The sequence below is a fragment of the Engraulis encrasicolus genome, chromosome 7 (genome assembly GCF_034702125.1).
Source record: "Engraulis encrasicolus isolate BLACKSEA-1 chromosome 7, IST_EnEncr_1.0, whole genome shotgun sequence".
Classification (NCBI taxonomy): domain Eukaryota; kingdom Metazoa; phylum Chordata; class Actinopteri; order Clupeiformes; family Engraulidae; genus Engraulis; species Engraulis encrasicolus.
The window spans coordinates 19,128,417-19,150,853 of NC_085863.1; the positions used below are offsets into that span (position 1 = coordinate 19,128,417).

Genomic DNA, 22,437 nt, shown 5'->3' on the forward strand with positions numbered 1-22,437 from the left:
CGAAAGGGAGCAGTGCAGCGGGACGTAATCATACTCAGGGTACCTCAGTCATGGAGAAGGATGGGGGAGAGCACTGGTTAATTACTCCCCCCCACCAACCTGGCGGGTCGGGAGTCAAACCGGCAACCTTTGGGCTACAAGTCTGACGCTCTAACCGCTTCCCCATGACTGCCCTTAGGAAATATGTTCCATGATGGCTGCACCTGAGGTTTGCCATGCCAAAGGCTGAATGTGTTATCTAGTGTTCTATGTCCACATGCTCAGATACACAATCGAGTCTCAACTCTGCTCCACTCACCAACCTGCTGCTGCTGTGGCTGAATGTTGTTATGCCTTCAGTTCTTCCACGTTGCCTTCTCTCCAAATGATATCTACATATATATTCTATATATATTTGTGTGTATGTGTGTATTTATCAACGATATGATTGTATTGCTGACCGTTTTTAGTGCTTTGATGAGATCTATTTTAAGACTTTTATTCTTGTAGCCATTTATGTTTCTCTATATTTTCTGGTGTTTTTTTTTGTTTGTTTGTTTTTTGCCACGGTGACAGACAGTATTCATTGTTATGCCATGGAGGCATAAATAGGCATTCATTCATTATTACTGAGATGTCATGATTGTGCATCAGTTATAAAAGTGTGTGTGTGTGTGTGTGTGCGTGCGTGCGTGCGTGCGTGCGTGCGTGCATGTGTGTGTGTGTGAGAGAGAGAGAGAGAGAGAGAGAGAGAGAGAGAGAGAGAGAGAGAGAGAAAAGAAAAAAACACGTATCATTTTATGTGCATTCCTGAATCTTGAATTTGTATCGAATGCCTTGTGACAAATAAATTCAAGCCCTTATAGATGAGAGACAGATGTTAATATGACATTAAATATCCACTCTCAGTATGAAAATGTGATGATTTCATGAATACCAAAATTAAAATAATGATCATGGATCACAATAAAATATTCTGAAAAGTTGAAATTGTGTCTTTTTTAATCAGTTAGATACATTAATAGGAAAAAAACACAAACATGCACAACCATGTCTATCAAGATCCTCATTCAACAAGGTAATCTTAGTCTAGGCAAGGCAAGGCAAGGCAAGTTTATTTATATAGCGCATTTCATACACAGGTGCAACTCAATGTGCTTCACAAAGTTAACAAATGGAAACAGGGAAGAAAGAAGGAAATGAATTAGAGTAAAAAAACATTTAAAACATTAAGATAAAACATAAGGTAAAAATAATAATAAAATAAAATAAAACAAATTAAATAAACATAAAAATAAAAATAATAATAATAAGTAATTTAAGCTAGGGGAAAGCATCTGAGAACAGCTTTGTCTTGAGTCTAGATTTAAAGCTATCAATAGTGGGTGCATTTTTTATGTCATCTGGAAGCTGGTTCCAAAGCTTTGAAGCATAGAAGCTAAAGGCTGCCTCTCCACACTTTGTTTTGACTTTTGGAATCACCAGCAAATTCTTCTCCGTTGACCTTAGTGACCTAGTTGGTGCATACAGCTGAAACATATCCAGTAGATATGTGGGTCCCATTCCATTTAGTGATTTAAACACAAGTAGCATAGCCTTGAAATCAATCCTGAGCCAATGCAGCGATCTTAAAATTGGAGTAATGTGGTCGAACTTCCTTGTCTTTGTAAGAACCCTTGCAGCTGCGTTTTGTACAAGTTGAAGCTGTTTAATGGTCTTATTGGGGAGGCCAGTAAAAAGACTGTTACAGTAATCAACTTTACTAGAAATGAAGGCATGTATTAGCTTCTCCAGATCATGTTTAGACATCAGGCCCCTACATTTAGAGACGTTTTTTATGTGATAAAATGCAGACTTAGTAATAGCTTTCATGTGACTGTTGAAGTTTAGGTCACTGTCAATGAGGACCCCAAGATTTTTAACTGTTTCCCTTGCTTTCAGTCCCTTCGTTTCAAGGATAGTAGCAATCTTTTGTCTCTCCTCTCTTTTCCCAAATATAATTACTTCAGTTTTATCTGTGTTCAGCTGGAGGAAATTGTGAGACATCCATTTGTTAATTTGGTCCATGCAATGATAGAGTGATTCAAGGGGGGTATAGTCATTTGGGGACATAGATAAGTAGAGCTGGGTATCATCCGCATAGCTATGGTAATTTATGGAGTTATTCTCGATAATGTGTCCCAGTGGCAACATATACAGATTGAACAGTAGTGGTCCCAGAATGGAGCCCTGGGGGACCCCACAATTCAGAGACATCGGTGATGAGGTATGTCTTCCAATGGCGACAAAAAAACTTCTTTGTTGTAAGTACGATTTTAACCAGTTGATCACTATGCCTGTAAAGCCAACCCAGTGTTCCAGTCTATGTAGTAGTATAGAATGATTAACTGTGTCGAAAGCGGCACTTAAATCGAGTAGCACCAAGACGGATAATTTGCCAGCATCAGAATTCAATCTTATGTCATTCATAACTTTAATAAGAGCTGTTTCAGTGCTGTGGTAGGCACGGAAACCTGATTGAAACTTATCAAAATAGCTATTAGACATTAGAAAAGCAGTTAATTGGTTAAAAACAATTTTCTCCATTATTTTACCCATGAATGGTAGATTGGATATGGGCCTATAGTTGTTTAGTACCAGTGCATCCAGGTTGTTCTTTTTCAGTAAGGGTTTCACAACTGCTTCTTTCAGACAGCCTGGGAATATGCCTGTTTGTAGTGAGGTGTTGATGATCTGAAGTACATCTGATGATATTAGATTTAAGATGGATTTGAAGAAGGCTGTTGGTAAAATATCTAAGTCAGATGTAGAGGAGCTAAGACTTTGTACCGTTCTATTAAGAATGTCCACATCAACTAAATGAAAATTTCTCATGAGGTTAGGATTTAACTTCACCATAGCAAGTTGGTCTGAATCTTGGGTCGGTTGCACATGTGTGAGTATGTTTGTACGTATTTTTTCAATCTTTCCTTTGAAAAAGGATGCGAACTCATTGCATTTGCTGACTGAGAGGAACTCAGAGGGCATTTGATTTGGGGGCCTTGCTAGCTTTTCCACAGTGCCAAACAGGACACGTGCATTATTAATATTTCTGTTAATTATGTCAGAGAAAAAAGATTGTCTAGCTTTAGAAATTTCTTGGTTGTATTTCGAGAGCATGTGTTTATAGATTCGGTAGTGGACTTCAAGTTTGGATTTACGCCACTGTCTTTCAGCCCTCCTGCATTCTTGCTTTAGCAATATAACTGTGGGATTCATTCTCCAAGGTGCTTTTTCACGTCCCACTGTTTTGATTTTTTCGGGGGCAATAACATCCTTAATACGGGTCATCCTTGAATTAAAATTAACCATGAGATCATCTGCACTCTCTGAAGTTTGACTTTGGATCTCTGAAAGTGCTTGCTGAAAGAGTGAGGCTGTCTCACAGTTGATTATACGTTTTTTGACTGTAACAGATTCCCTTTGAACATGAGGGTACATAGAAACATCAGAAAAAATGCAGTAATGGTCAGAAAAGCCATAGTCTTTGACACTAGCACAAGCATTAAGGCCTTTTGTTATTATTAGGTCTAAAGTGTGACCTTGGTTGTGTGTTGGTCCTGTTACATGCTGTGTGAGGCTAAAAATGTCAATAAGACTTAAAAATTCCTTAGCATAGACATTCTCTAAGTCGTCCACGTGAAAATTAAAATCGCCTGCTATAAACAAGCTTTCATAGTCCACACAAACATTCGACAACAGCTCACCAAATTCCTCTAAGAAGAGTGGTGCAGAAAGTCTTGGAGGTCTGTAAATAGTCAATAACAGTATGTCAGAAGAACATTTTAGAACTGCAGCTAAGTATTCAAAAGATGAAAATTCACCTAGTGATGTCTTTTGACATTGAAACAGTGCCTTGAAAATAATTGCTATCCCCCCTCCCTGTTTATTCTGCCTTTCTGTACTAATGAAATTAAAGTGTGGCGGAGTTGCTTCTATAAGTGTGATAGAGCTAGTGGATTTTTTCCAGCCATGTTTCAGTTAAAAATAAAAAATCAAGGTTGTGGGTACAGATAAACTCATTGACAACAAAAGGCTTGTTCCTTAGAGATCTACTATTCTGTAAAGCTAATTTAGCATTGAGCATTGGAGGCATTTCCACTGTGGTAGTGAGTTTTTTTGGGACAAGTCTGAGATTTTCCATGCTTGCCCTCTTGGGGGAATGTATGCGTGTCCTCAAGAGACCTCGCTTTGTTGTTAGAACTGGAATAAGATTGTCCACGGGTCCCCTTATCTGCTTATTTTCAAAACCACTGTTACTATGTGGGTAGGGACCCAGTTGATATCAGACTGTGCTTTCAACAAGGTCATCATCACTGATACTACTGTACTCCAGAGCACAGACAGGTGGTTGTGGGGCTTTGCCTTTTTTGGGTGCAGTCATGGATGGAAGTATCCTTTTAGATTTTGGGGTAGAATGAGGTTGACCTTGAGAAATATCCGCATAGGAGGCTTGGTAGGAATGTCTGGGGGTAGAAAAGGTAGATCTGGCATAGGGGAGTAGTCTCGCCATAGTTGCTGGAAATCTCAGTCTGGGAGATGAAGATGGTGTTTCGTCGTTCCGGGAAGGTTGTGATTCCATTGGTGATTGCATTTTGTCGCCGTTGCCAGGGCTTGCTGGTGGCTGCGTTTCGCCACATCTGGGGGGTGAGTTTGGTTTTGAGGAAACCACATTTCCTATTTCCTGTGTGGACAGTCGCTTTTTGGCAGACCTGGGAGGTGGAATTGGTGATGCCAATGGCATTTTGCCAGTCCGACAAGGAGGTGAACACTTGATCTCCGGCAAGCGGCTTGCTGCCAGTTTCTGTGACAGATCTTCCAGCTGTTCCGAAAGCTGGTTCAGTTTGTGGCGAGTTCTGTGTGTTCCGTTGTTTTCCACTTGAGCAGAGAGGGACTTGGCTACGTCATCTGTGTGTGTGCTTTCGCCAGTCTGTGGCTCAGTTTGCACACTTACAGGCACAGAGGGCTTGTTGAAATGCCCCTGTGTCTGAGTGGATACAGATACAGGCCGCTTATCAGCGCCCAAGGTCTCAATGCTGTAAACCAACTGGTCTGTCAGCACTTTGGCGCCGGTCCAACTCAGTTCTGCACTGTTTTTTTTTAAGAGTACAGAGCGTCTCCAGAAACGGTCGAAGTTGTCAACAAAGCTGATACCGTTGGATCTGCATGTCCTTGACAGCCAGGTGTTTAAACAATTTAATCTCGAAAACGCATAGTCGCGATAGCATGGTGCTGGTATTGGCCCGCTGATGAAGGATGGAATTTTCAGATCTTTTAGAGTTGAAAATAAGTCATTAAAATCCTTTTTGACAGTTATTTGCTCTTTGAACAGATCCGCTGCCCCACAGTGAACAACAAGGCGATCAATAGATCTGTGGTCAGACACCAATTGTGGGATACTGTCCTTGGTCTCACGTACGGATGCATGGGGCAGACAGGACACTTTAAAAGTTCCATTTCCGATATTTTTCACACTCAGATCACCAACAACAAGTGTTGTAGGAGAGGCAGGCAGCTGCCGTCTAACTTTGTTCTTGTTGTTCCAATGCGGTGTACGTTCAGTTTTTATTCTGGGAGCAACTGGTTCCAATTGTTCAAGGCACTCAAATCGATTTTGAAGTTTTATGGGCTGCCCTGAAAAAGTTGGTCTGGCAGCAGCAGACCGCACTGGTGTTGAAGTTAGTATTTTATCTCTGTTTTTGGGTCGAGCCCCTTTGCTTTCCCAGTAGTCAGTATGCCTACTCACATTTTGCTTTGCGAAGCTTTTGCCAGGTGTTTCGTCCAGCGTCACATATGTCACACCAGCCGGTCGTTGGTCTGCTTTTGCACTTGCGGCACCTGTTTCAGGACTTCCTTCAGTCTTTGATAGGCGATCACCCAGTAAGGATTCCAGGGCAGAAATCCGTTGTTCCAGCAGTATCCATTTTTTGGACTGTCGTTGTCGCATTTTGTTATTGTTTCAGCTCGGCAATTGTTTTGACTTCTAGGTTCTCTTGTGAAAAACACTAATGTATGTATGAAATCCTCTGTTGTTCTACTCTAAACTTGTTAAAAACTGTGTATATGGCAAATAAAATCCAAGATATAGTGTGAAAAAAAAGTAAAGAAATTGAAGTTAGGCAGGAGCAAAGCAGAAAAGCGACCTACTCGCTTGAGTAGGAGGAGACACACCTAGTGTTCTCAGGAGGAGCACACAGTCTAGTGTTCTCAACGTGTGGTCTGTATTTTCAGTGCCTTGTCCGGTGCAAGGCATAGTATTAAGCAGGACAAAATGCATTAAAATGCATGAAATTGCATCTAAGAAACGCAAATTTTCTTGGGGGACGACCCCAACCCCCCCATCCTCAAATATGTCCTCCTTTTTCCTGTCACTGAGATGGTCACCCAACCATGTGGTCTGTGACAAAGCCTAAGCTGTGAAGGGATTTTTTTAACAAATGTAGGCAGCGTTTCCAAGACAAGCTAGTGTAGGCTTTCGTACATGACTATTAGAAGGCTACTGTGTCTAAACTTGTTTCACAACAATAAGATAAGCATATAAGATAAGATAAGCACACGCCTGTTATTTGCAAATATAAGAAATAACTGATCTGCATCTGAATTTGCAGCACCTGCTTGTAGGTGTGAGTGAGTAATTCAACTGAGCTCTAAATTAACACCAGCCAACCGGCTAAACGCTGGTGAAATTTTGGTTTGGCTAGTTGAAAAGAACAACTTACCAGCCACTTTGACCCATTAAGTGTGTGTTTGTTTGGCTAGTAAGATTACTAAGTCAATACTAGCCATTTTGGCTGGTGATGAAAAAAGTTAATTTAGAGCCCTGGGCCTAACTAAACACTTGTTGATGTAAGAGTTGGTGCTTTTATTTGAAGAGTATGCTCAGTGACCCATTCTTAAATCTTAAGCCAAAATAGTCATTCCTCTGTATTACACCACACTAAATCCTCTTATGTTACAAACCACACTGCGTTCGTTGTACTGCAGTTTAAAAACTGCTGTAGGCCTATTGCTGCAAAATGTTGCAGTAGCCTTGGGCCTTCTAGCTTCTACACCTAAGAGAATGGGGATGAAATGAGAATGTATTTCTTTGGCACTACTGCAATGAGGTCAAATGAAATTTGGATGTAAACTGCAAAATACTGCACTTCAATCAGCACTTAACAGGCCTACAACAGGATGGGCCCTTGTTTGTTTCACAGGGATCAAAAACTATTCACATAATTGCCACAGAGTGGCAGTATTACACTGGCAGCGCTGCATGGCGTACGTTGATGACGAAACCATGACGCGGGTAGGCAGCGCCTGTGTTTTCAATTGATACACGTGTGTGAACTAGCCAGCAAAGAAAATCTACTATTCACAGTTATACTACGGTATGTTTTAATAATCTTATCCGATTTACTGTTCTGTACTGTTGGTTCACGCGAAAAACATCCTGCTGTCTTTTGATAACCAATAGCAATAGTGTTGTTTTGTAAAGTGGTGGGCGAGTGGCAAGAGAGAAGACGTGACTTGGGCTATTTAGCGAGTTGTATCTGCAGTCACACAAGTTAAACTGTAAATTAACGTTGCAATTTAAGTATTTTCTTATGTGTCAAAGACCTTCATAAAACAAATTAAAAACTGGGCGACACGACATGTAACTTCTGCTAACTTTGCAAAACAAGAATGTGTTGTAGGTTCCTAGCTAGACTGTCTCATCACAGTGTGTGGAGACCGATGAGGTGGTTGCTTTGTAGTTTGACAGTACCATTTTTATGTATAGTTGGAGAAGATGAGTTCAGAGGAGGTGGAACGAATGCTCATCCAGTTTCAGGATGAAGCTGGTGAGGTTCTGGCATCCCCATTTGACGTCCCCCTAGACATCACGCCAGAAAAGCTGCAGCTGGTCTGCAATGCTCTCCTTCAGAAGGTAAGTCAAGTACAAGCGTTGATGTTGCCAGGTAGTACTCTACATCAGTATGGAAGGATGTCACCGCAAAGGACAGCTACCCGTCTGAGAAACGTGTCACTTGATAGCTACTTGCTATGTTATATTTGACCACAAGGGATACATAGACCTATATATGCCCCAGCTCTCTGAGAAAACAGTCACTTTACAGCAGAGAGATGATAAAAAAACAAAACAAAACTACAACCCATAGCAGAGATTCTAGGAGTATTCTCCAGTCTCTCTGCTCATAGTCATTCTCAGAATCTGGAACTTTTTTTTAAATCATGGAATCTGTATAACATCCTGGAACAAGCAGGTGCAGCATGTGGACTTCTTCAGAAATCTAATAGCCTACATTAATTAACTGGAAATAATTCGAAGGCAATGGCAGTGTGGCATCCAAGCTATGGTCAGTGCTGGTAGATTCGGACAATGACTCCAGGAATGTCACCAGGAAAACTCTTTCACCCACTTATCACTTTCTCGGGGTTGTGGGGAGACCCTCAAATTGACCCGGGGGGTGGTCCTTTTAAACGAGAGGCATTCCAAATTGCCAAACTAGTTTTTTTTTTTTTTTTTTCTCGAAGTTCATCAACTTTGAACGTGGGCAGTCATGGGTGAGCGGTTAGGGCGTCAGACTTGCATCCCAGAGGTTGCCGGTTCGACTCCCGACCCGCCAGGTTGGTGGGGGGAGTAATCAACCAGTGCTCTCCCCCATCCTCCTCCATGACTGAGGTACCCTGAGCATGGTACCGTCCCACCGCACTGCTCCCCATGGGGCGCCACTGAGGGCTGCCCCCTTGCACGGGTGAGGCATAAATGCAATTTCGTTGTGTGCAGTGTGCAGTGAACACTTGTGTGCTGTGGAGTGCTGTGTCACAATGACAATGGGAGTTGGAGTTTCCCAATGGGCTTTCTTTCACTGTAATATTTGGTTTGTTTGGAACACAAACAATGGCATCACCTTATTGACCACTGTACATTCAGGCAGCGGAAGGGAGGACTTTTAGCTCGTTCAAAAAGTCGAGAATCCCAAGAAAGCCGACCTAATACCTCGGGAAAGTGGGAGTGAACATTTGGTGACGCAATGTCAGATCGATAATTATCGAGGTTGATCTCAGGCGGAAGTATAGAACAACGAGTTCCCGAGCTTATGTTTTGTGTGACGACACACGCATCATCAACATGGCGCCCATGCATGCAACTGACATGTAAACAGTATCATAAATGCTAAAATATCGTCTTGTAATCACCATCAACAACACCAGTTGATGTCATTCAATTGCAGATGCACATATGACAGCAATACTGGTCTCTGACTGTTTAATTTAGCTTACTTCAACTAAAATGATATGTCGTGGGTGTGGAGGAGAAAAAAAGAAAAGAGAACCAAAACAAAACACGCATGGTGTCCGATTGTTCCGGGATCAGTGGCGTTCGTGCGCCAAAGTCCAGAACTCGGTTGTCACATGAGCAGTGTCGTCAGCTGTCTCGAGAGGTCCCGAGATCGTGAAGGCACCATATTATCCTGGATCTCTATCACCCACTCCATCCTAGCTCTGTGCTGCTTTCCTCAAGTAGAAGATATCGTGCCTTTGGCCAAAACATGGATTTATTTTGAAGAAAAAATACCCTACATTCCAAATGCTTAACAGACACAGTAGTACATTCATTTCTCAAACGACTCACTCATATTTTTAACACATCAAGGTATAAGTCAAAGACATTTTTTTTTAAAATGATGGCAACATACGGTATTGGACAAATGAAGCTTTTTGCAAGTTTTTCTGTACAGAGCGTATCTAGTATGTAAACCCCTTATGTTCAGTACGTGTGTAATAATAGGCATGCATATTCACTTCCCCTTTGCCACCAACAGGAGGAGCCAGTGCCCTTGCTGTTCTTCGTGCGCGACGCGGAGGTGGTGTCGTCCCTGAAGGCCGTGGTGGAGAGTCTGGGGGTGGAGACGGAGCAGGTGCTGCCGGTGGTCTACCAGCCCCAGGCTGTCTTCCGGGTGAGAGCCGTTGCCCGCTGCACCAGCTCCCTGGAGGGCCACACCGAGGCCGTCATCTCCGTCGCCTTCAGCCCCACTGGAAAGTACGACACGCACTTTACTTACTTACTTACTTATGGTGCATTCCCCAAGGGTGGGAGATGGGATGTTTCTGACCTCCTACTTGCTGAAATGCATTGGAACGCCTGTTGAAGCGCTCAAGTCGCGAACTGGGGCAAAATCGAAGCAAAACGACTTCGTCCCATTGACTATCGTGATGTCATCACAGCAATGGCAACGCACAGTGGGATAGTTTATGTTGCACATTACTCAGCAATCATCATTCTATGGACAAATGGAGTTGATTCGGACAGGTTAATGGTTGCAAAACTGCCCATGAACTTTTCTAAGGTGTAGTTATATTGACATTGCCTCTTTCAAAGATGAAATGCGGCTAAATGAAAATAACTCATGGTGTTGTTTACATTGCTGACCTCTTTGAGAAGTGGATATGTAATTTTTGACCCTCCATGTTTGTAGTTTCTTTGACTTGCTGGTTGGAACACTTTCAAGTGGGAGGTAGCTGACTCCTGGTTGCATATTGGGAATCTCCTTCCGCTGGGGAATGCGCCATTAGGAGCTGTTTGTTTACACGTATACATGGGTTATAATTTTTTTGTTTTTCCCTGACTGTGCAAAACTAGCTGCGCACAACTCAACCTCTGATTGTTGGAAATCGCTGTCCGTCAAAAAATTAGCTCACGTGGTTGGCTGCCAGTGTCTTGCCTCTCCTCATAACATCTTGTTTACAAACACTGTGAACCCATGTATATGGATTTAAAAAAAAAAACACATCAGTTTTTTCCTCTCATCTCCGTAGTCTTCAGCCCCACTGGAAAGTACAACACACACACTTTACTTTAAACACTTACTGACTTACTTACTTAGTTAATTACTTAGAAGCTGTTTGTTTACACATATATGGATTTTTTTTTTTGAAAATGCATCAGTTTCTTCCTCTCGTTCACACGTAAACTAACTTTTGGAAAGCTCCTCTCAAAACTCTGGTTTTAAGAATATCTATATTTCTAACCTATTATGGCCCTAAATGCATCTTTCATAATGGAGCCTTCATTTTTTATCTACGTCGTGTTCATATGTAAACTGTTAAAAAATATCTGCATATACGTAAACCGCGCCCTACTTTCCTCTATTTTGTCTGGAGAGTTGACATTGATGAGCCCAGTACATGCCTGATTGTAGCCCAGGGGCCAATTCCCATCTGCAGTCCAATGGGCAGGTTGGATGCTGATGAAGAGACATGATGTAAAAACACAGGCGCACATAGTTGTACCTCCATATGGCTGTGACAAATAATCCCATTTGTAAAACTGAGGAAGCCCTGGAATAGAACTGTGTGTCAGTGGTTTGTGTATACTATAGGTATTAGGGGCTGGTATTACCCTAGTCTCTTACCATATCCTTGAAATGTAAATTGACTGGAGTTTATGGATAGCAGGGCCTTTTTTCAGTTGTTCATTTTGTTGTGTTCGGGTTATTCAATTTCACAAAACCAAGGACAACACTATCTCTTGTGTCACTGTACAGATATACAATGAAAATGATACATGCATATCATGAGATCAAAGAAATTTAGATTATGTGTACACAGAGGATATATTTGAGTCTCTAATGGCCTTTTAGGCCGTTGAATTGGGGCTGGTTGGTTCTTCGGTCATGAACAGTGATGAAATTGAGGTCAATCAAGATGATCGGCCTTGGCCGTATTTATATATCGGATATGACTATGTCTTGAGGCTGTTGTCATTGTTGACAGGAGACATGGCATGGCTTAAATTAAACTGGCATACAAGATGTGAGTAGTCTATGCCCTCAGCATAGACAAGTTGTACTCAGCAAACTCAAATACTCTCATAATGAAATTAATAATAATAAAAAAAAGATAACTAGACAATATATGAATAATATAGTTGAGCTATTTGCCACATTGCCTCACACTATAGTTGAGTGTGGTGTCCGCTGTAGTTATCAATGTTTTGTGTTTGTTGTTGTCTTAAGTTCCTTTGACTTTTGGGCCATGGAATATGCTGAGGAGAGTTTGTCCAACCATGTAGTTCAATGTGTGTGTGTTTGTGGTGTGGTGTGTGTGTGTGTGTGTGTGTGTGTGTGTTTTTTTTTAAATAGAAGTCTGCATTTCTCAACGTTACCCAATCTCTCCCTCAGACTAGCTTCCTCTCTTCACTGTACTGTTTCATGATACAGTTCAATGTGACCCCTTTGCGCAGAGCCTGCCTATGTTATAACCTTAGTGTCACAAACATTTTAATAACCAAGTCTAAAGGCATGAAAGCCATTTTTAAGGTAAGATCGTTTTTTTAAGATAATATAGTTTAAAATTAGAAGTTCAAAGTGTGGTTTGTTTTGTGTTGTTTTTTGTGTGTCAGGTACCTAGCCAGTGGCTCAGGAGATACCACCGTGAGGTTCTGGGACTTGAGCACAGAGACTCCCCACCACACAGCTAAAGGTAAGTAGTAAGCTGCATGGAAGCCAGTAATAATAATGATGTTAAACGACTGCCAGGCTGTCAACAGTCACCATCAAATGATTGCTGTGATTTTGTTTCCCTCTTAGGTCACACACACTGGGTTCTGTCCATTGCCTGGTCACCAGATGGCAAAAAGTTGGCCTCTGGTTGCAAAAACAGTCAGGTAAAAGGTTCCAAAGATTTAAATATGATATAAGATTTCTTAAAATGTGTATTTGTAATGCCACGTAAAACTATTCAGCCTTTAGCTTTGGATGGTTTAAGGCTAGCCATACTTAGCCATACAAGCTAGCTAGTTACCGTATTCAAATAGTAAAGCATGTGAAAACAAACACAATCATACTGCCCTAACAAAGGCAAAGTGCTGTAATATTGCTGTGTCAAATTTGCAGATACTACAAGTTTCAACCCAATACCAACTCTTTGAAGGCATTGTTCTCAGTTTCATTTTTCCTGTAGTTACTGCACTTTGCCTGTGTAGGGCAGCATAGTCTCACTGCATGCCTGTGTACTGTGACACCTGCATGTCACCTCAGTCCACTCTGCACACTGTTGTCCTCAGTGAGAGGCATGAACAAAGGCCTAGAGTGCGTTGCAATATGCAACCTTGCCTCCTCCCGCCTCCTGGCCCCTCCTCAGTGGAGAAAACGATAAAGTTTCCCAGCTGTCAGCCTAGCCACAACAACTTTTGAGGGACTGTTTTTCATTCACCATCCCAATTGCAAATGAGAAAAAGACTCTACAATTGAGCTTTTGCAAGATATTGAAATATAATGCTGTTGTCAGTGATGTCATCATGACATATTACTTCCTGGTACGAGGAGAGAAGCAAGTGGAGGAGGCAAGTGGAGGAGGCAAGGTCGCATATTGCAACGCACTCCTAGTCTTCCAAAGGATGTCTCCTCATCACTCTGTTGCAGAAAACTCTCTCAATTACAGTACAGTACTCCTCTTCAGGCTAAATAGCAACAGCAACCTGGCCCCTTGTCTGACCAGTGGTAGTTGAATGATTGTGTGTATGTGTGAATGTGTGCAGAGTAGAATAGAGTAGAATACTTGTATTAATTCCGAAGGAAATTAAAGTGCCTGTCAGCTTACATAATATATGCGTGCTTGTGTTTTTAACTGTGTTTTGGCGCCCCCTGTGGACGACACACACACATTCCATGAGTGAACCATCGCACAATCACACAGCACAGGCAAAGTCAGACGGAACAGACATGGTGATTGTGACACCTGGTTCAGGGGGCCAGGTAAAAACAGACTATACTACAGCAACGTGCCACTAGCCTGAGGAGCTTAGTGTCATAGTTTGTGAATGACAATAACGATGACGGCAATGATGTCTGTGTTGCTCCTCTGATGTCAGACGCACGTCTGCCCTGCTCTTAAAGTGTTGTGATAATGACAACCGTGACGGGTCACCCACCAGATTTCTTTAAATGTGCCTTTGTAATACCATTGGAATCCTGTTCAGCCTTTAGCTTTTAGCCACAGCAACGTGCCACTAGCCTGAGGAGCTTAGTGTGGCATAGTTTGTGAATGACAATAACGATGACGGCAATGATCTCTTGTGTTGCTCCTCTGATGTCAGACGCACGTCTGCTGTGTTGTTGTTAAAGTGTTATTGTGATAATGACGAGCGTGACGTGTCACCCGGCAGATCTTCCTGTGGGATCCAGTGACGGGGCAGCAGCTGGGCAAGACGTTGACGGGCCACACTAAATGGATCACCTGGCTCTGCTGGGAGCCTCTCCACCTGTGAGTCCAGAGGCACATGTCACCCATATACACTTAACGCTACTAACGTCCAGAGGCACATGTCACCCATATACACTTAACGCTACTAACGTCCAGAGGCACATGTCACCCATATACACTTAACGCTACTAACGTCCAGAGGCACATGTCACCCGTATACACTTAACGCTACTAACGTCCAGAGGCACATGTCACCCGTATACACTTAACGCTACTAACGTCCAGAGGCACATGTCACCCGTATACACTTAACGCTACTAACGTCCAGAGGCACATGTCACCCATATACACTTAACGCTACTAACGCCAACACTGGTCACGTTTACATGACGTTGTTCATTGTGAATTGTGAATTGTGAAGTGTTTACATGACATTTTCAAAGCGGAATTAATTAAGCTTTATTCAGAATTAAATTAAGGTAATTCTGAATGAAATGTCTTGTGTAAACAAGGCCGCTGATCTGCTTTGAACCTGTAGGCACATGGCAATAGTTTATAGATAGGTTTCCTGTTTGAAAAACATTCGCGCTGGGAGAAGGGGCAAGATGCTAGGCAGCCAACCACGTGAGCTCATTTTTTGAGTAACAGCAGTCTCCAACAATCGGAGGTTGAAGAGGGACACCTAGCTGCGCACACAGGCAGTAATGTTTACAATGTATGGATGTCAATAGTGTATTACTTGGTGCCCATATTTCTTGAAATCCTTGAAAATGCTTGGATTTGAACATGCTTGTTGAATTTGGTCATGAAAAAGGTGTGCGAAACCCTGGTACTGACAAGAACGCTGGCACTGATGAACTTTCTCAGAGCCCCTCGCTATCCTCAAAACACCCGTGTATGTGGACTGTAACTAATCTCTGCCACTGATCTGCTTTGCATCTATAGGCATGTGTCAATATACACAGGCTGTATACACCAACACTAGCCCTTCCACTGGCCTGGTAGGAGACTATAGGCACATGTCAGTAGTGTGTGTATACATGCACTAAACTGATGAGCTTTGCCAGAGCCCCCTAACTGTCCTCAACATGCTGTGTGAACTGCAAGCTTATCCTGCCTTAGTCAGTCAGTCAGTCTGTCAGCTGGTCAGTCAGTCAGTCAGTCAGATGGCCAGGGTGTCAGCATCTATTTACATGGCTGAGTCATGCTTGACTTGACTTGCAGTAACAAACTAGAGGTTACTAGACTGTGTTCTCGCAGAAAATACTAAAAGCGGGCTTGCCTTTTGGGCCAGAGGTTAGCAGTTTTAGTAGAAAAAAACAAAAATAACATTCATGCTATTCTAACTGATCTAAAGGAACACTGTGTATATAATAAAATCTGGAATGCAGCCTAGCTCAAAATGGGATTCGAACTTGTAACCTTCTGATCTTCAAACCAACACCATAGCCACTAGGCCACAAATAACTGTCCGGTTGTGCTCTGGGTAAGCCACATGGCACATTTGGTTGTTCCAGAAGGCAGGGCTCTCGTACCTTGGTATTTCAATTCTGAGCAAGTGCTTCTCTTGTGCTACTCTTGTTGATTGAATTGGAGAGGACTGTGACATTGTTTTGATTGAAGAATAATCATGCCGGTTTTGTTTTTTGTCTCAATCATTCCATGTGAAATCAGAAGTGTTTGGACATCAGAGATTTTTACAAAATTAGCACATTGGTTTGCTCACCACAAAATACATAGAAATGATTCTTGAAAACGATTCCCGCATCAATAGGCACTGCAATAAGAAATAGAAAAACTTTGACTTCCTAGGAAGTTACAAAGCAGTGGTTCGTCAAATCCAAATATGCTTCTCTTGTATGACTAAACCACCGTGCCAAGTGTAGTCAAAAGCTATGCAGGTGATGACGTCCTAAGTGCCTGACAGGGGTCTGATGGGGGCAGCTGTGGCCTGACTGATAGGAAGTTCGTTTGTAAGATCAGGGGGATGCAGGTTCAAATCCCAACCTGACCTCTCCCTACACTGGCATCCATGGCTCAAGTGCCCTTGGGCAAGTCACCCAACCCCACATTGCACCAGGGAACTGTAATCAATGCCCGGGTCATAACTGTTGCTTTTCGATAAAAGCGTCAGCTAAGGTGCTGTTTCCACGTAGCTGGATATTTTTATGTGGATATCCATTTTATGTGGATATTTTTTTCTCCTGGTTCCATTGGTTTTGCATTGGTTTTTGGCCTTCCATTTCCACGTAGCAGATATTTAAAATCCAGGTATAAGAGGCAGGAGAAAAAAATACCCTGTTTAGGGGGCTGAAACGCAGTAGTTACAAAGGAGGATTCTTTTTTATCCACATGTTGCGTTTACACCTCAACAGGAGAAAAAAAAATACCCTGCTAAAAAAATATCCTGCTACATGGAAACAGCACCTTAGTAGATGTAATGTTCATATTGAAACATGTGATGTAAATTTCTGTGTTATTCTCTTCCTGTGTTCCGGTCATCTTGTTTGCAGCAACCCAGAGTGCCGGCACCTGGCCAGTTCTTCCAAGGACGGCAGCATTCGCATCTGGGACACGGTTCTGGGCCGCTGTGAGAAAATCCTGACGGGCCACACACAGTCGGTCACCTGTGTGAAGTGGGGTGGAGATGGACTGCTCTACACATCCTCCCAGGACAGGACTATCAAAGTGTGGAGGGCCAAGGACGTGAGTGCAGCAGCTGACACAGCACAAAACAACAACTTTTTGGCCATTTTCTTGAGTTTCGTTTTCATACCTGCAAACTCGTCACCTTTTGGTGACAGTCACCTTTTTCCCGGCCAATTAGATCATTCACGTGAATAGAAATAGAACCCCTGCTGTACACTGTCACCTTTTTTCTTTGACGAGTTTGCATGTCTGCGTTTTGATATTCTGTGTCTCCGTGTTAGAATGCATCTACTAGTAGACTAGTAGATCTTCATGAGTGCCATTTGCCATTGATACACTGTACATACAACTTACATTACTTACCTTTGCCTAAAACTATGTGTTGTTTTCAGGGCGTGCAGTGTCGTACGCTACAGGGCCATGCCCACTGGGTGAACACGCTGGCCCTCAGCACCGACTACGTGCTCAGGACCGGGGCCTTCGAACCCGCTAACGCCACCATCAACGCACAGGACCTCAAGGGATCATGTATGTACACAAACGCATGACAGTAAAATGTCTAGAAAGCGTAGTTGCTAACTATATTAGCTACTTTGTTGGATGCAATGCAATTTCCCATTGGCAACTCCCAAAGTTGCTAACTGCTAACAACTTCGCTTTCCAGAAATGCACCCCTGCTCTGTAACAGAGTAATGCACCTTTATATTGGTCAAGTGACCATATGTACATGCACAGTTCATGGCAGGTTAATGTCATGGCAGTATAATGGCTGTTCTATTACAGTACTGTGTAATGTACAAGTTTAAAGGTCTTTTTGGCCCTAAAGAGCTTATTTAAATTATGTACACACACTCATGACTGAGCATGTTTGAAAATGTAGTAATGGTCTTTTCACTGGTTTCATAGCACTATAGATGTTTCTGTACATAAACTCACAAGTTATCATTTCTCTTGTATTATGGCAGAATGCATGTGGTGCTTGTACAGCTCCTTAAAGGACCAGTTCAGTCAATTTCAACATGCAGTTGTAATGCTCACACTACCCTGGACTTGTCAGTACCTGAGATTTTTCGTCTTCTTCAGCCGTTTTCGAGATCCTGGTCATTGTAATGGGGGCAGTGCTTTGTTTACATTTCAAAAAACATTTTTATTTATTCCCAAAAACATCCAAAAGGTTACAAAACATCAACAGACAACTAGCAAACAGCGGTAGGTCTATGTTATTTTTTGTTTTAAATGTAAACAAACGCTGCCCTCATTAGAATTGCCCATATCTCGGAAAGGGCTGATCCGAAAAATGTGGCATCACCGGGTACTGACAAGTCAAGGGTAGCATGAGCAATACAACAGCCTATTGAAATTGACTGAACTGGTCCTTTAAAGGTTAGAAGTTCATGTTTGTAAATGGGTTCTCTCCACGTTTACAGTAGAAGAAATAAAGGAGAAGGCCCTGGAGCGATACAACAAAGTTAGGGTAAGTTTTATGGCAGCCAATTCTCTGAGCATAATGTCTTCATCAGTTTTGCTACAGGGGTGTTTATTTCTCTGCTCACGATGTGTGTGCTCTGAGTAAAGTCTGCCGACTGAAGGTTTGAATATTAAACATTAAAAAGACATGCACACTTCGTCACAATTTTACTGGCTTGAAGCAATTACATTCTGGAACAACTTTGTTCTGTGTAAGCGTTTTAAGTTTAAGCGTTTAAGTTTAATGTTATGCCTGTAATGCCATGCCTGTAGTGTAATCTAATCAAAGATCCATGGATTTCTAGGTGCTAATAAATGCAGATGTTTTCCATACTTCAAAAGAAAGAAGTTTACTGTACACTTGTCTGACTTTTTGCTCGTTTATTCAGAACGAGCTTTGCTCTGAATAAGCTAGCAAAAAGTCAAACAAATGTGCAGTAAGCTTCTTTCTTTTGATGCATGTTGCTGTAATTTAGTGCAATGTTATGTAATGTGTGGCATCTCTACGTCCTGGGTCGGCAGGGCCAGGGCTCCGAGCGTCTGGTGTCTGGCTCTGATGACTTCACGCTGTTCATGTGGAACCCCGCGGAGGAAAAGAAGGCGGTGGCGCGTCTGACGGGACACCAGGCCCTCATCAACGAGGTGCTCTTCTCGCCCGACACACGCCTCTTTGCCAGTGCCTCCTTCGACAAGTCCATCAAGCTCTGGGACGGACGCACCGGCAAGTAAGGAACCATGGCACTTACACCATTACACCACATTTCAAGTAAGGGACCGTAACACTGACACCATTACACCACATTTCAAGTAAGGGATCATAGCACTGACACCATTACACCACATTTCAAGTAAGGGACCAAAGCACTGACACTAGGGCTGCACGATTATGGAAAAAATCATAATCACGATTATTTGGGTCAAAATTATAATCACGCTTATTGATTTTTGCTGATTAAAAAATATATACAGGTATATATAACAAAATTAAATATAACCAAGAATGAATTATATACGGGATGAGCAAAATAAAATGAATTGTAATAATTTTGTAAAAGGCAATAGCATGAAACTTCGGTGAACAGATTTCTGGGTGTTCTGGGATGGCTTTAGTCTTGTTGCCAGATTACCGGTTAATAATTAATTATTACTCATTTTAAACGCACATTTAAGATTTCAACAAAGTTCACCTCTCCCACAACAGTTTTTCAGTGCCATGACTGACCATGTTAGTAATTGGGCAAAATGAGACGCACGTTTCAACTCAGTTAACTCCTCCCTGTACTAAATGTTTCATGTTGCTTTGGAGAGGTCCAAACAGCCCAGTGTGTTAATGGAGTGCGCCACAGCACAACCCCAAGAGTCTGACTTGTTGCTGTTGTCCCCCGGCAGGTATTTGTCATCTCTCCGTGGCCACGTGTCGGCAGTTTACCAGGTGGCCTGGTCGGCCGACAGTCGTCTGCTGGTGAGCGGCAGCAGTGACAGCACGCTCAAGGTGTGGGACGTCAAGACAGGCAAACTAAACGCTGATCTTCCAGGACATGCGGACGAGGTGAGACGCTGCGCAGGACAAGGGGGCATTGGGGAGAGAGCGGGAAGGCACTAAACCTCCCATTGAAACAACATGCCTCTCTCAAAATCTACACTGTGATAAGAAAACATTTTCAGTAGAGTCAATAGAGTCCCCATTTACCCATTAATGCCTCATTTAAGATCCAGCTGACTCATGGCAACTTCAAAATCCTGCCTTGATAGTTTATTAAGTAGCAGCCTTGTACAGTACCAGCCTTAGTTGTGTTTCTCGAAAGCGTAGTTGTTAGCCAGTTAGCAAGTTGGATAGTTGCCAATGGGAAATTGCATTGCAAACAACAAAGTAGCTAACGTAGTTAGCAACTACAGTTTCGTGAAATGCACCCCCTGATTGCTCAATGCGGTACGCCCATTCAGCTGGTTGTGCCACAGTAGCAGGGTTTTAAAACAGCATTTTAAAACATTTTTGGAAATAAGCTCATTTTACACCTTCCCTTGAGTTAAATAATTAAGTTTTACTACAACAACAACAACAACAACAACAAAAACTTAAATATTTGTTTGAAATGTCACGTTAGGTGTTTGCAGTGGATTGGAGCCCAGATGGGCAAAGGGTCGCAAGCGGAGGCAAGGACAAGTGTCTGAGAATGTGAGTACCCTCTGATATTTCAACACATTCATTTGGTACATGGATTTGATATGGAAATGCATGTATTAAGCATGTCAAGTTCAACTGAATGGAAGTCTGAATGACAAGCAAGTGAAGTGTCTGTCTGTATACAAAGTCTGTATGCATGTGCAGTGTTTATGAAGTGTCTACCATCATGTATGGGAATGTGAAAGTTACAGTGTGTACGGAAGTTTGAAACTAACCATTTTGTATGTGCAATGTCTATTTTGTCTGCTGCTTTGTCATTAATTTGCCCAGGGTGAACTCAATAAAGCATCTCTTGATCTGGGGCCTATACTACAAAGCTGGTTCAGGATAAGTTAAGGTTAAGTGAAAAGGTAAATCATCTAATAGAAGAGCCTAGGGTCCTCATTTTCTTAAGAAAAGCTCTTGTATTAGATGATTTACCTCTTAACTTAACCTTAACTTATCCTGAACCAGCTTTGTAGTATAGGCCAGAGGTCTAGAACTGGACCATAATTCAGAATGCAGGTTTAGTCACTTGCATGACTCAGAACTGTGCTAATTATAGTGCTAGATAGTCTTGGTTATAACTGAAACATAAACGGTGATACCCTTTGTTCTCTTGTATTAGAAAATGTGCAGCTCTCTCTATATTAACCTAGCTGGGTTGCAGATACATCTCTTTACAACAGCCCAAAATTGTCTGGTCATCTCCAAACACGCCCTTCAATCTGACCTTTCTAGATAACTTCCTGTGTAAAGCCCTACCCCACCCTGAAGGCACAGTGCATTAAGCCTACCACCTGTCCACTAGGGGTGGTACGGTTCACAAAATTCACGGTTCGGTTCATATCGCGGTGTCAAGGTCACAGTTTTCGGTTCTTTACGGTTCTTTTTTTTTAGTTCATGATAAATGGTGCACTGGCTAATAGAATCGGACTTATAACTAAATATCCAACATATGGTTTGTATAGGCTTATAATGTGAAAATGGTGTGATTTTAATTGTGTCATCCTCTGATTTGTTCTTATACGCTAATGTTTTAATCAGAGACACTGGATAAGATACTCCTAGAATCTCTGTTTTAATATTTTTCTGGGCAGTACATGAATTGCGGTTTGCGATGGATTGCACGGTTCGGTTCGGTATGTGTGTGAATTGTACGGTTTCGGTTTTCGGTGCGGTTTGTGACATGTTTGTGTGTGTGGGCATGCTGTTTACTAGCCTAGAGAGCTAATTAACCCTACAGCTGAATTCAATTTGCGGCCTATGGGGTGTCTACATTTCTAGGCTAGCTGTTTACATTAATCTCTATCTGTCTCTCTCTCTCTCTCTCGTCATTTAGATGGAGGAGGTAACCGGAGAATCCAGCCCTTGCATAATCAAGTGGGAAGAATAAGAACTGAACAGGCTCTTTCCCCTGATGTGACGTACCTGTATAGGGCATTTCACCACAGCAGGCTGGCAGGATCGTCACTTATCACCTAATCATCTAGTGACCCACAGTGGGCCGTCTGCTCTGCCCCAGATTGGACTGTATTGGAGCATCACTATATTTCCCACGTGAGGCAAACGCTCTTCCTCTGGGCTGGGTGAGGAGGGGAGGGTGGGAGAGAGACCGACGCAAACTGCAGGTCATTCTAGGTCCTCCTGTGCTTTCTTCTGGCTTTGTAATACGTCATTGATAACTGGTTTTTTTTTGTTTACTCACAATTTCTGGTACTTGAGACACAATTTTGAAAACATATCGCCTATTTATCAAATCCCAGAACCCATGCCAGGGATCTACAAGCACAAGTCCTGAGTTGCTGCACGCTAGAATATCTTATAGAATAAATCACTTTCATGTTGTTACCCATTATACTTAGTTAGTGCAACTTTTTTCATTGTCAGCAAAATGCATGCATCTATTGTCACACATCTGAGTCCTAAAAAACAGTATTTCATCA

At 42.3% G+C, this 22,437-nt stretch overlaps 1 protein-coding gene across 1 annotated transcript; it reads left to right on the forward strand.

The window, feature by feature from the left end:
* The first annotated feature begins 7,304 nt into the window (after positions 1–7,304).
* On the forward strand, positions 7,305–22,347 carry nle1 (notchless homolog 1 (Drosophila)). Its single transcript, XM_063203007.1, has 13 exons — positions 7,305–7,391; positions 7,784–7,930; positions 9,831–10,048; positions 12,410–12,489; positions 12,597–12,673; positions 14,174–14,271; positions 16,725–16,917; positions 17,253–17,388; positions 18,288–18,334; positions 18,850–19,052; positions 19,717–19,876; positions 20,433–20,503; positions 21,834–22,347. The coding sequence occupies exons 2-13, from the start codon at positions 7,793–7,795 to the stop codon at positions 21,844–21,846; spliced, it is 1,434 nt and encodes a 477-aa protein (XP_063059077.1). The 5' UTR covers positions 7,305–7,391; positions 7,784–7,792; the 3' UTR covers positions 21,847–22,347.
* The last annotated feature ends 90 nt before the right edge of the window (positions 22,348–22,437 follow it).

Excerpts from the sequence above, each read along its gene's own strand:
- nle1 (XM_063203007.1), top strand. The coding sequence starts at position 7,793 with ATGAGTTCAGAGGAGGTGGAACGAATGCTCATCCAGTTTCAGGATGAA. Across the intron at positions 12,490-12,596 it reads TCCCCACCACACAGCTAAAG|GTCACACACACTGGGTTCTG; the intron begins GTAAGTAGTAAG and ends TTTCCCTCTTAG. Across the intron at positions 19,053-19,716 it reads TGGGACGGACGCACCGGCAA|GTATTTGTCATCTCTCCGTG; the intron begins GTAAGGAACCAT and ends GTCCCCCGGCAG.